This window comes from Thermobia domestica, chromosome 1, assembly GCF_964235325.1.
Source record: "Thermobia domestica chromosome 1, izTheDome1.hap1.1, whole genome shotgun sequence".
Lineage (NCBI taxonomy): Eukaryota > Metazoa > Arthropoda > Insecta > Zygentoma > Lepismatidae > Thermobia > Thermobia domestica.
Genome location: NC_137454.1, coordinates 370,515,590 through 370,530,111, shown reverse-complemented (window position 1 = coordinate 370,530,111; position 14,522 = coordinate 370,515,590). Strand labels below are relative to the sequence as shown.

Here is a 14,522-nt window from a genome sequence, read left to right as displayed (position 1 = left end):
CTCATCTTCACAGTCTCCTTTAGCCTAACCGGCATAACAGTGGGACGTAAAACTTAAAGATTTCATGTCATTTTCAGCATTTAATAAATGGAACATGTGACCTAATGGCTCAATAGGATGCATATGGAATATTATAAACATTAGGGTCATCTAAGCATCTATCTTCTAACTTGTCCGTACACTTTTTAACTACAACTTGTACTTCCGTAATAGATTCGTACTAAAGATGACTATAAACCGTAGTTGAAACGTGTGCAGACGACTTAAAAATATGGGTGTTTACACGAGTTTAATATTTTAATATAAAATTGAAGATTTGTTTAAACTAGTTTGATTTATTGTGAATAATCATGTAATTCATGTGATTCTTTTTTTTTGAAGGAGTGGGATCAGTTGCTGGAGCAACAAAAGGAAATTGAAGATAAATTACAAGAATTGGAGGCGTCACCTCCTAGGTACGTATTATGGCCTTAAACTAATATGCAGGGTATTTGGTAGACAAAGTGTAGGATTTACATTCGTTTTCGTTGCACTGATAATTCTTATGTGATCAATGCCGCAACGAAACTACTAGTCGATTAAACACGCGATTGATTCTGTTCAGTACTTGCCCAAGTTCATTTAGAAGATTACTTGTAATAAATAATCTTGTTTATTAAGAGCCTGACATACTAAAAATAATACAAAAATTACCATTTGCTTTTGCTTGTTTTTCATATGTGAAAGGAGATAATAAAATGCAACTTACCGCAATTATAGATAATGTTATTGTACAACAGAAAATATGAATCTGAAGAATTTTCAATATTGCCATACATAGAAATGACAGTATTGCCAGAGTAACATTTCCTCCAAAATCTAAGTTAAGGCAGCGACTAGAGTAAGGAACTCAACTGCATTTGTTTACGTATTATGTTTTGGTATCCTGTGAACTACTTTTTAAATAACATTATCATTTAATTTAAATAACTGTATGTTAAAACTATTTTGTTTATTACAAACTACATACAACTATTATTAAAAAAAAAAGTAGTTCACAGAATTCCAAGACAACTTGATACGTGATCAAATGCAGTTGAATTTGTTCCTCTAGTCGCTGCCTTAACTTAAATTTTGGGGAATTGTTATTCTGGCAACTCTATCATTACTATGGATGGCAATACTGAAAATTCTTTAGATTCATATTTTCTGTTGTAGAATAACGTTATCTATGATTGTGGTAAGTTGCATTCATAATCATCTTTCACTTGCGAAAAACAAGCAAAAGAAAAATGGTAAATTTTGTATTATTTTTAGTATGTCAGGCTCTTAAAATGCTCGTAGTTGGTTCACGATAGTGTCTTTTCCCGATGTCATTTACCAAAGTTGTCTGAGAGAATTGGTTGGAGAAAATTATTTATTCATCTCGTTTCCATAGACAATCAGCCATAGAGCCTAGTACTGAATGTTGATCTAACAGGTCCCAGCAGCTTCTGTCTGCCCATGCCCGCCAATTAATAGAAGGTGTATTACTGTATTTGTAGCGAACGGTAAAATGTAGAAGTGGAAACACTCATAAGGTTCATTTATACATGTCACAACTTGCCAGCATATTCTTACCAGAGGTAGAGAGGATATCGTACCACTATGTAATGTTATACTACGGAGTCACGATAGTTCAACGTAAAGTTGCACAATCTTACCTCAATGTGCTTTACAAGCTAGTAGAAGTGCGTTATACACATATCATTTAATTAACTTACTTATTTACTATATAGAAATGTAAAACACCTTCACACACTTCTTAATATTATTTTAAAGTGTAGTCTTTTGCTCTTACTTACGCGACGCGCGAGAACGATGAAACACGGATAGCTTATGCGAAAGTTTAAACATTTAAACAAAAATGAAAGTATTACAGTTTTTTTTTTTTTTAAATTATTATTATTATTTCACTAGAAACTGGCGATAGTAGTTTCTTCCGTTAGCACTTCATAATTTACTTAAAATAATTTTTAGGCGTTGAAAATCTTATTTTGGCTAAGACAAAAGTATGACATGTCAGCTACTCTCTCTTGTATAACTCAGAGTAACGCATTCTTTTCCAAATATTGCGTAATTCGTTGAGAAGAAAGTTTCCCGAAGATTTTTAAAAGATATTCATTATGAGTACTTAAAATATATAAGCATGTAATATTGCTTAGTAATACCTCAGTAAAATATCGGTTGATCATCAATAGATAACAGTATTTAACTTCTTCGTTTTACATTCTTACAAGGAACGGACATAAACCTGTCAGCGGGACATCCGAATCAAACCTAGTCCATTCGATAAACATAACAAAAATATGTACATGCGCAAAAAATTAGGTGCCATGGATAACGGAGTAAGTTCCTGGGGTCTATTAACGCTGTTAGTATAAAGAAAATCGTAGACTCAGAGTGAAATAACTATTGAATCAACACTGTTTATTGGAAAGTCATGGTTTATAGTTCATTCTCTTCAGGATGAAATAAGCTTTCCAGAGGTGCTATGTATTGGGGCCCATAACGTACTTGAACATGGAAAATTGGGAGAATGTTGGGAAAATTCCCTTCAGAAATCCCTCCCATCAATTTTGGACCCCTCTGGAGTGGTCCCGGGTAAAAGCATATAATCCTAACATCTCGAAAAATACTATAGTGGATAAGAAATGTGTGTACCAACTTTTGTATTGATAGACGGAATAGATATGAGAGAAAAACTTGTATATCAATACACGTTTTACCCTCATTTCTGTTCTGTCTATCTATACAAAAGTTGGTACACACATTTGTTATCATCTATAATATTTTTCGAGATACATTTGGATTGTGTATTTATACCCAGGGCCACTCCAGTGGGGTCCAAAGTTGATGGGAGGGATTTCTGGAGGGAATTTATCCGACATTTTCCTAATTTTCCATGTTCAGGTATGTTATGCGCCCCCAATACATAGCACCTCTGGAAAGTTTGTTTCATGCTGAAGAGAATGAACTATAAACCATGACTTTCCAGTGAACAGTGCTGATGCAATATCTATTTCACTGCGAGTCTCCAATTTTCCTTGTAATAACAGGATTAATGGACCCCAGGGATTTACTCCGTTGTCCATGGCACCTAATTTTTTGTGCATAAACGTATCTTTGTTATGTTTATCGAATAGACTAGATTTGATTCGGACGTTCCTGTCCGTTCCTTGTTAGATTTTGATTTCGAGACTTCTCATCTTTTATATGTCCTTATATAATTATATCATTTTGCCCTCAGCATTTACACTCACTCACTCACTCTCTCGCACACACACACATAAACGTGTATATATATATATATATATATATATATATATATATATATATATATATATATATATATATATGCAGGGTGTTAATGAACTAAACCGACAAACTCTAAGAGGTGATTCCTCACATCAAAATAAGAGAAAAAGTTTATATGGACCTGTGGGAAAAAGTGCATAGTTTCAGATCTAGGGTTGTCCAAAATCGTGAAAGAGCCAAATTTCAAGAGGCCCTATTTCGAATTCGAGAAACTGTGGACGGTGGTTCTTATCAGCGTAAAGGAAGTCATGCATATGCAGTCCAAAAATGCACATTTCATTAATGTTCAATTTGTATACAGAGTATTTCCTGCAGGGTGAAATTCCCAGACATGCCATCAACCGAATTTTGAGATATGCTCTGACTTTATGATTGGTCCAAAGTAGGCAAAAGATAAGTCTTTATAGCAGTGAACGCGTAATCCTTTGGTGCGATGTCGGAAGTGTTAAGGATCGTCAGCATCATGGTCTCTCGTACTCAGGAAAACGTATGCTGCGATGTTTTCTTTCACGCTTATAAGTGAAGAAAATGTGAAATATACCGTGATGAAATACATCACATCACACGTTATTCTGAACACAAAAAACATGGAGCTGCCAGTTCCTAACACTTCCGACTTCTCTCCGAAGCTTTGGATGTCCATTGTCAAGGCGTACCTCCTGACTACTTTGTGCCCTCTTTGAAATCAGAGTATACCTGAAAATTCTATTGAGAGGATATCTGAGAATTACACCTTGTAGGGAATATCCTTTACACTTATTGAAAATTGATTAAATATGCACTTTTGGATTGTGTATGCGTGGCTTCCTTTACGCTGATAAGGACCACCATCCACAGATTTCTGGAATTCGAAATAGGACCTGTTAAAATTTAGCTTTTTTGCGATTTTGGACAGCCCTAGCTTTGAAACTATGTACTTTTCGCCATAGGTTCATATGAACTTTTTTTCTTATTTTGATGTGAGGAATCACCTCTTACAGTTTGTCGGGAAATATCTCAAAACCAGTTAAACATAAATTAACTGAACAAAAACTCAAATAGGAAATCTCATGGGGCAAATCGAATGGTGATGTCGCGGTGCCCGCCAGGGCCGCTCTTCAAGGGGGCTTGGGGCCCAACTTACAAATTTTAAACGAAATTATGAGACAAGTGATACCTCGTTCGATAGATCTTCATACACTAAACAGCGTTGTTGCAAAATATTGTTAATAAGGATCAATTTTTTCAAAATGGCCGTCAAGACATGGTGTCTATATCAGATAAAACACCCAGTACCACTAATATGGAAACTTTTGAAGATAACAACGGATGAACAGGATAAAACTCCTATAGGAAATCACAGAGGGGCACATCGGTTGAGAACCACTGGCCTAAAGGGCATAATCGAGGAGCTTTAAACTGAACAAAATTGTCATTTCATTATCAGTTTTTATGTTTACAAATAAATTATTTTTTCTTTCTTAATTTTCTTGAAGTGTACGCATGCGCATTTGTACTCAACGCATATCGTTTTGTTCAGGTCAGTAAGATCTGTCGATTGATATATCTCATGTTTCGACAAAAGTTTTCCGTTTAAACACTAACTATAATGTAGAATTTTGAATTTATTAATGAAGAAACGTGCAGGGATGGCTATGCGTTTTACTGGTAATTGTACATTATCTTAGAAGCAAGTGTAAGAAATTGTTTTGTAGGTGTGTAAATACTTTTAGCGAAATAAATTTCTTAAAATACAATAATAATAATAATGTGTGTGATTTCTAGTGTTTCATTTTTCTTTTTCTGCTAGGTTGTATATACACTATTTATTACATTTTTCCTGTTTCAGTGATGTGTATTTATCGTCAAGAGACCGTCAGATTTTGGATTGGCACTTCGCAAATCTTGAATTCGCAAATGCAACACCATTGAGCAACCTTTCGCTAAAACATTGGGACCAGGACGACGACTTCGAGTTCACAGGAAGCCATCTAACAGGTAAGCATTTTTATATATTGTATTTTATTGCTATATCGTTGTGTTGCAAAAGTCAAAGCTTTCGTCATTATTGGAAGAAATGATAATATTTGATTGTACATCGCAAAGAAAACTATACGCATTGCATCCGTGTTATTATTTATTTATTTATTTATTTTAATTTTTTTTTTCAATAACTGCATAACAAACAGATCTCTTTGTGAGTACATTTCTTCTTACCGAAAACCGTAATCGTTGATCTATTCGTTTCAAAATTATTGACAATAGAATATATATGGCTGGAGTGGCCAGTCCTTTGCATGCATGCTACTGGTAGCATCAAATGCATCCTACTGTACCGTCTGTACTATATGTCACGCGCATAGTTTCCACGCTGCTCATTTATCGTCACTAAACTAATGATATATTTTTGTAGATATGGTAGTTACCTTACGTGAACATCATTATTATCTATTTGAACTGATATTCTCGTCTTTGATGCGAGCGGTCCCGCGTTCGATTCCCGGTGGGGACACTCGGTCGAAAAAGTGTAAAAGCTTTTTCAGGCCTGCCATGTTGAGTGAGGTTTTCCTGGGTTTTCCCCATTCACACCAAGTAAATGCTGGGATGATACCTAATATACAGGTCCCAGTCCCTTCCTTCCTTCCTTCTCTTTCCTTGGATAGTGTGATCGCCGATGGATGTCATCTCTCATAGTGATGGATTAACATGGCCATAGATGCCGAGAGTCCAGAAATCTAAATCCTAATCCTAACAGCGCACAAAGACCGCCGGTCATACATGTTTAAGACTTCTAGTGTAGTAAATATGCTTCATGCCATAGTGAAAAAATGAATTGAAATTTTCCAGTTTTATGTCGTTCAGTTATGCCGTGTAGAGTAAACAAGATTCATACTGGCTTTGAAAGTCAGGGAAATTTGTAATTTCACAGAAAAGCCACAATTTTTTTTTTTTTCCTCAGAAGATGCGAAGAACACCTCATAGTATCAAGATACTTTTAGAAAGGTGATAATATGAAAAAGGATTAGAAAATAAAGATAAGAGATAAATAAATAAACTTGAGGAGCACCGAAAGGTGTTAAAACTTCAGCTTTGAAAGAAGAACAAATATAATTAAGAAATCAAATTCAGAAGAAGAAATGTGTTAGGTATGTTGGCCGTAGATAATTAAAAATGATGTGCATATGTTTGAGTGTATTCAGGTTGCCGAGATATTAAAGTTATCTATGGTTTTGAAATCTTAAGTCCCACGGTTATGCGGCTAGGCTGAAGGAGATGGTGATGAGAAATAAATGAAATGGTGGAATGAAGAAAGTAGGAGGAAACGAGAGAATCCCGCGAAAACGCACGCACACGGTGTTTGTCCACCACAAAGTTCACTTTGCGCGAGCTGGGATCGAACCAAGGACCCCATGCACCAGAGGTGAACGCTCCACCACTGAGCCACCGCTGCCCAAGATATCGATAGTGTTTACAAAAGGTGGTCAGAAAGTAAGGTACGAAGCCTGCAGTGAAATGTGTATATATTATTTCATACAACCAACAGATAGTACATACATAAGGTTATTTTTCGACATAGTCTTTATATCAGTTGAAGCACGTGTCGCATCGCGGGACGAGTTTGAAGATTCTCTCCTGGTAAAAATCCTGTCCGTGCGTGTTCAACCATTGTTACATAGTGTTTCACCTGCTCGTCTGAAGCAAAGCGATGGCTTCCGAGGTGCTTCTTCAAGTGCGAGATAAATACATTTTTCAACATTAGTTATAGCATATTTGTTCCAAATAAACATCGGACAGCTTGACAACAATATATTTCGGGTCTTTAACGATTTTGAGCAACAAAGTAAAATCTGTAGATAATGTTGCTACCACTCCCAAATTTACCGGTATTAGCCATGACTTCCAAGAATTTATATTTATCCAAACTGGATTCAAAACATTCTTCATGAACATAGTCAAAGTGGTTGTCAGCCTCCTAGGATATCTCTACTTCTGTTTTATTGTGTGTTATAGAAGAAAAATCTCGTCCAGTATTTTACCAGGAGGTAATGTGCCTAAGATCGATGACACATTCCCGCGCTGGATGGCGATGCTGATACGTTGGAAAAGGAATGCAGTAGCTCGGGGGTCACCAGTTTTGATTTGCTATTCGATGACTAACTTCATTAATGAAATTAGATCCTTTGTGACCCCAAGACCCACTGGTTTCTATTGCTACTGTTACAAACCAATATTTGTCCAATAGGTTTCAGTATTTTAGTCTTTTGTCTGATTCTCTGTGAGCGGCGACGAGACCTGCCTGAATTGAAGAATGGGATAAGTTGGAAGGAGCAAACGTATCGGAACATGTGAAATCCCAGACTAGTGCTTTTCCATTTTTCCACGGTACCAAGGTCATGCCATCAGGCCTTTTACCATCAGAGCGGCAACAACCATTTGGTTCTTTTATTGAAGGAACTCCCGCTGAAACGAGGGCTCTACAAATAATATCGTTTACAATATGATGTCGAGATTGTCTTCCCGCACTTTTGTTTTTTTTACATGAAAGACCATGCAGGACAAAAGTGAGGCTCACAAATATTAGCACCCAAGCGCAGAGCTGTAGCAATACGAAAGCTCTCATTAGAAAGGTGTAGGCCGAGTGTGTGAGAAGGTAGGTCTTGAAGCCATGCTCCGTTTTTGGAGGAGGAGACAGCTAACAGCCTGGCTTTGTCATCTGGGTTATTGGTTGATGATAGGAGTGAAGATAAACGAAGCTTGACTATAGGTTCATCCCAAACAGACTGAACATGTCTTTTGTCGGTAGGTGGGGGATCCATTCCAACCAGACTAGTCTATTTATCGATGCATTCTTGTACATCTCGAATCGAGTTTAAGTCAACCTCCTGTTGAAGAAGAGCTCCAATTAGTTCTCGTGAGCCATAGAATGATTCGAGGAAAGAAGGTATGGTGATATCCATGGCTCGACGAATCCCAAGGTCTCCATTCTCCACTGGTAAGGAAGCTTGTAACCATGAACTGTCTTTCAAAGAACAGTTTAGAATGGATTCCAGTCCTGTTCTAAGAGTGTGGTCGAATTTATCAAGTAATTTATCATCCTGCCAAGAAGGGGAGCAACGAAGGAAATACAGTAATCTTGGAAGTGAGAGTGAAGCTCGTAGTAAATAATAAGCGGAGTGTGCAGAAAGCTTTGATAATTGAGAAAAGAAGAATTCTAATTTTGATATCTTGTCCAATAAAATTTTGCTCCTTGATTCGGTAGAGATGGCAGCCCCTAAAAGTTCCGCATTGGTAGGTGATAAGAGTTTGATACCAGGTGCTACTTCGTTAAACCTTTCATAAAGGTCATGGACTTCATCAACTCTGGCGCTCAGAAAACTCACTTCACATTTGGCAGAGTTAAGAAACAATCCAATAGATGAAGCTTCTAGACGAATTTTATTAAAAGCGTAGTACTACGTCGATATTTCCAGCTATGGTACCGTCATCTAAGTACCAGATATTTAAATCTGTGTTAATATCCTTAATAATGTGATGGATGGTTAAGGCGAACAGTGCTGGTCCAAGCGGGTCGCCTTGCTGTACTCCACGTTGTGAGTGAATTATGTTATCACTTATAAAAAGATTGCTCGGTTCGGAGTAGCATTGGTAGATGTATGGATAGTAAGTTGGAAAGTTAGTTTTAACAGATTGTAACATTGAGTCGCGGTTGAGTTCATTAAAGGCGTTGCGGAAGTCAATTTTCAAAAATGCTTTCACTTCAGTATAGGAAGATGAGTAGTACATTCTGGCAGCATGTACGGCTGATTCTGCTCCGAATGGTATACAGACCCCTAGTTGGTGTGGTGATAGTATATTAATTCGAAAGCAGATAATTTTTGCTGATAAGCGTTTCCAAACATTGCCAACAGCTATTGGGCGAATTCCACCGCTTTCCTTCTTCAGTGCTATAAGTGAAGCACACACACACACACACACACACACACAAAAAAAATCGTAAAATGGTCGGCACTTTCCCAGATATAATTAAGTGCATAAATTCACAAATGGATGTGATTAAGCTTTCCCTTGAATCAGTCTTGATTTATAAGTAGATAAGTGCGAGAACAAGTGAAAGTCGCTTGAGCGAGGTCTGGCCTGTAGAAAGGGTGGTCGATGATGTTCCAGCGAAACTGCTTCAACAGCAAGACGGTCTTCTGGGCTATATGTGGGCGCGCGTTGTTTTCTCCACCAGCCGCAAACTTTCGACACCATTCTGCAACATGCTGACGAGACATTACAGTCTCTCCGCAAACCTCTACCAGCTGCCAATGAATTTCAGCAGCGGTTACATGTTTGGTCCACAGAAATCGAATAACCGAGCTGACTTCCTCGCGAGACCAGTTTTTCAAACGAGTCGCCATTTGTGTTTACTTACAACTAGGGCCGTAGTTGGCGGATGGCTGAAACTGCACAGTTGCCAACTCCATGTATTAAAATTACCGCACATTCCTCATTCCTCTATAACAAACGAAACTCCAGAAATATCGGCCTTGTAACCTGATCCTCCCTCGTAATTATTGTTTGGTACTACTGTTTTATTATATTACAAAGGCAGGACGTTGAACTTATAAGTGTTTACAGTAAAGAAAGTGAGGCTATGATAATAATAATAATAATAATAGTGTTGGACGGCTAAAGGGAAATCAATACCAAACTTGAACCATGTTAAAGAAGATGAATGATTTATCAAAGAATTGGTGCAATGAGAGAAGCCGGCTTGAGTGTGTGTGGGGGGGGGGGGGGGTAGAGGGGAAGGTCACGGACACAATCTTGTCCTGGCCTGAGTTCTAACCAGGAACCTCTCACACCAGACATGAGTGATCTGCCACTGTGCCACTTGCATCTGTTTACAACATCTTGAATCAAAATAACTGTTCAGTTACCTCATGTTGCTAGCTCAACACCAGAAAATTCTGTGCCTCCACCAGGAACGGAACCCTGAACCATAAGCACCAAAGCAGAGGTGATATTCGTTTAATTACACGAAATTTCTTAGTATTTGTATATTACTCTTTATAGAGAACTACATTAATATCACAGGAACATAACAACTGTTACAACGGTAACCAAAACATTTACTTACTAAAGAAAAGCGGTAAAAAATCTATTTATTTACCATTTTAGTCCGGTCTGCCAATGTTGGAACACTCTACACTGGATGTTCCGACACGGAGGATATTCTTAAGATAGACACCAGTTATCTAAGAGAGACTTTCAGCTCAGTTTAAGAGATTATGTAAGAAATTAGTTTTCAATAAGAAGTCAGGCGGGCCGGGTTAAAGGGCTCAGTGGGCTTGGGGCGCCTGAGGGCCAGAACATGGCTGCAATATACATTCTTTCGCTAAACTCCTCATCATATGGGGAGGGGAAAATATTGGAATAAATAAAAAAATAACCCTTTAGGGGCGGCTATTTTAATTAAATCTTCGTTTAAAAAAAATCTCAAATTGAATTTTATTCTATTGCAATACATAGAATGACTTACTTGACAAATTAATCACAAATGAAGCTTGTAAACCACATCCGTCTTTCCCGTTCAGATTTTATGTTTATACACTTCAGCGGATCGCTCGGCTATATATACTATGTTTATTTCTAAGGTAAAAATGTAGCTGTGAGATGTTGGTTTACTGAAGTTTAGCATCCCTTTTCAACACTGAGGCTATATAAAATATGGATCTACAGTTTAAGGTGGTTTCCGAGCTACCGTGTTACGTTCAAATTTTGTAATATTCAGAAAATGAGTGAGAGAGCTTTTGAAATGGAGATTTTACATTCTGTTGATGTCTCGAAATTATCATTCTCAAAGGTAACAATATATTTGGAAAAGAACCACGTGAATTTGACTAGACTAGTTACTAGACTAGTGAATGAGCGACTATAGGAAAGTTCCAGTACTTGTTGACATTGCGTCCATATTAGGAAAATGTCCGTAAGTCCGTCAGAAATAAGGATTATAGTAATACTTTAGCGGACTACTTATTGTTCCAGGTACCTATAAATAAGTTAACATTAGGGAGCCAATTAAAGACATATGCAGGGAGTCGGTCCTGGTTGCCCGGACCCTTCCCCTCCGAAATTCCGACTTTTCTATAAATTTAGTCTAATTTTAGAGAGATTTTACAAACTTTAATATTATTTATCCTCGTATTGAATGTGAGATCCTCTCGAAATAAATTTCTGAGCACGTACCTCTGGCCAACGATGGTGCCCTCGATTTGAAGATAGTGTCTGTTTTCAAATGTGAAATTGTTCCTGATTAGGACAAGCTGGCAAGTTGGAGTAACTGGTTCGGGTCGCTTGTTGAAGAATTTTTCAACGTCGTTGTGGATAATTTTATTTGTATTTTTGAGTTTTACGTCCACGGTTTTGTCCTTGAGACTAAAGAATACGATGAGAAATGAATAACGATGAAACCGGTGATGTAAGGATAGTGCATACTATCCATCCCTTGAACGATATTTAAACCAACGAGAAACAAGGCTTGCGATTACCATCCTATGCGGGTAAGTAGACTATTGGCACATAGTGAAGCTATATCTACGGAGGCAGAGAGGTAGAGGTTAGGTAATGAAGTGGATAATGGATAGGATGTGAATTGTGTCTTTGAGGTATGATGGAAGATCCTGAACCTGGACCGCTTGGTTGCTGGCGGTAGCAGTCGAGGATAACAAGATGTGTTTGGTGGAGTGACCAATATTGGAAATAGCAGGTCATACTAGCTCGTTGGGATTGTGGATTTTAGGGATAAGATTGACCAGTATACATATATTGTCAATAAAAGACTTGATAGACTCCTTGATATTAGGGTTGGCGATCTCATTTTCCTCCACATGAAGAAGGGCTTAACTAAGTAATAAAGCTGACGTGCTGGCTACTGTGAATAAACGATATTTTACCTTAACTTCTTTCCTTACATTAATCGTAACATCACAACAAAACTAATGCCTTTATTATTCTACACTATATTTATATCTTTGATAGCAGTGTGAAGTTTCAAATTATTATTAACATGCTCTATAAATTCTTTGCATTCTCTAATCAGTATGCAAATAGGACTTGAACTCTTGATTTTGCACATTTAAATAACAACGTTGCGTTCTTTTTCTAGTGTTATTCGTTCAGGAAACGAAATTTTCTAGAATTCTTATAGTAATATGAGAAATTGTCAACCTCCATGGATATCTTATATTCATCTTTGTTTCTAAAGTCAACAGTTTTCCATCAGATTTGGCGGTTTTAAGATTCTATCATCTACGATTATCTGCATCTTTTATTTCGTTTCAACAGTACGTAATGCGACGTGATTATTGGAAAGTATCTGTTTGGCACCAATTAGTTCTCTATATAGAACTATACACATACAAACGGAAATGTGCAGTAGGAAAGGAAGACATTGTTGATATAATTCTGTTGCATTTGCGTAATGTGAAAGTTAATTTTGCAAGAGTATATGAGAGTAGTTGCAGTTAGTTTTGATTGTGGCGGTGTATTCCTCTTATTTAACAGGCTTTCACCATTTAACTTAGATTCTTTTTTTAAAGTTGGTGACTTGACTGAAATTGCAGAAGTAGGCAATTTCGTCATTTCCCCACGGAAACTTAGCGAAATGTTTACAAAATATTAGCATGATAACTATGCACTCTACTTGAAAATAAGAAAAGAAAGAAAGAATTCGACTCGGCGAGAGAGAAAACTTGAATAAATGATTGAAAGAGCAGTAGATTATTAATAAATAAAAGAAATAATTCAGAAAATCAAGAAGAAAATTCAAGCAAATTAAAAGAAATATAAACGTATTAGATTTAAAAAATGTGTCTGTGTGAAATAGTATTCTGTCTATGTTCCTTTTTTTCAAAATATCTTAAAAGAAAATAAATATTAAAATTTAGAAATATCAGAACATTACCTCGCAATAATTTTCAGCTGAAAATAACATGTTCAAACTGTGGTCACCCTATTTTGTACCATTTTTCGTATTCCAGGACACTGTGCTCTCCAAATCGTATTATTGTGTTTTGTTTTATAGTATTTAGGGAAAAAAATTACATGAAGATTTTCTTTAAATGACTATTTTTAATGTACGTGAGTAATAATGAACTTTAGATACATCAGTTTTGTTTTTTCCATCGATTTTGTTTAACTCCTTTTGTCTATCAACACCAGGTAAGTACTTTTAATTCTATCTTAATATTTGCGCTAATATTTTTCGATGTAGTATTTGGAAATGTTGCACTGTAAATACTAACAGTAAGAATCCGTGATAATTCGCGTAAAATGGTTTGAACGAAATGCAAATTGAAAACAATGTCACGTTTCTGTGACTTGAATCTAAAAGGACCAACTTCACACTTTTAACAGAAAATTAGATTCGATTGAATTAATTTCTCTACTCAATTTCCTTGTTGAGAGGAAAAAATAACAGGGATTCCCCAAGTACAGCCATTTCCATGACCAATGTCAGTGAAATATAGAGAAAAATTAAATTCAAAAGATTACACTTCCTGTTGACTCAAAATCACAATTGAAGAGAGCAGAGGAAAAACAAAAAGTTTGCAGGAGAGCGTTTTTAAAGTTTGAAGACTCAGAGCATTTATTAGACATATAATATTTTTATGCAGAAGACTATGTTCAGTTTTCACGTGTGCTATTAGCACGCTGGCAAACTGTTTTATATAATGTATTCGTCAGCTAAGTTTCGCCACTTTTTCAGTTGTGTGACTATGATCGTCTTTCCTCTGTATCCTTCAATTTATGATATGGTTCCGTTTTAGATTTGCCGTGTATTTATTTTTATGCATTTCGTACTTTTTAAGCAAGACTGACGTAAAACGAAATATTTTACCGTGATTTGCCATTCCCAATACTTTGGTCTTCTTGTTCACCTCAACCATACGTTGGTGGGCAACCTGGAAGTTTTAAAACTTCAGTTTTCTTGCAAAACGTTGGTAGTACGTAATTTTAATAGCTTCTTCAGTTAACTTGCGTGGCGCTACAACCTCTAAAGGGGATTGGCAAATTGACCACCTGGCTTTCTATATTAATGATGCTTTGGCCTAACTAACAGATAGACTCTTTGGAACTACTACTGTCTTTTTAGACTGGAGTTGAGATAACATTTAATTCAGTCAACTGCCCAACTACCTTACGTGCTTGGTCAGTTTTGA

At 36.7% G+C, this 14,522-nt stretch overlaps 1 protein-coding gene across 3 annotated transcripts in view; it reads left to right on the top strand.

The window, feature by feature from the left end:
* LOC145664273 (lysine-specific histone demethylase 1A-like) overlaps positions 1-14,522 on the top strand; it is a 675,994-nt gene that overhangs the window by 77,511 nt on the left and 583,961 nt on the right. For all 3 annotated transcript variants that reach the window (XM_081730812.1, XM_081730803.1, XM_081730819.1), the window contains exons 10-11: positions 382-455; positions 5,165-5,313. In XM_081730812.1, the coding sequence (XP_081586938.1) occupies positions 382-455; positions 5,165-5,313 (223 nt within the window). The remainder of the gene's footprint in view (positions 1-381; positions 456-5,164; positions 5,314-14,522) is intronic.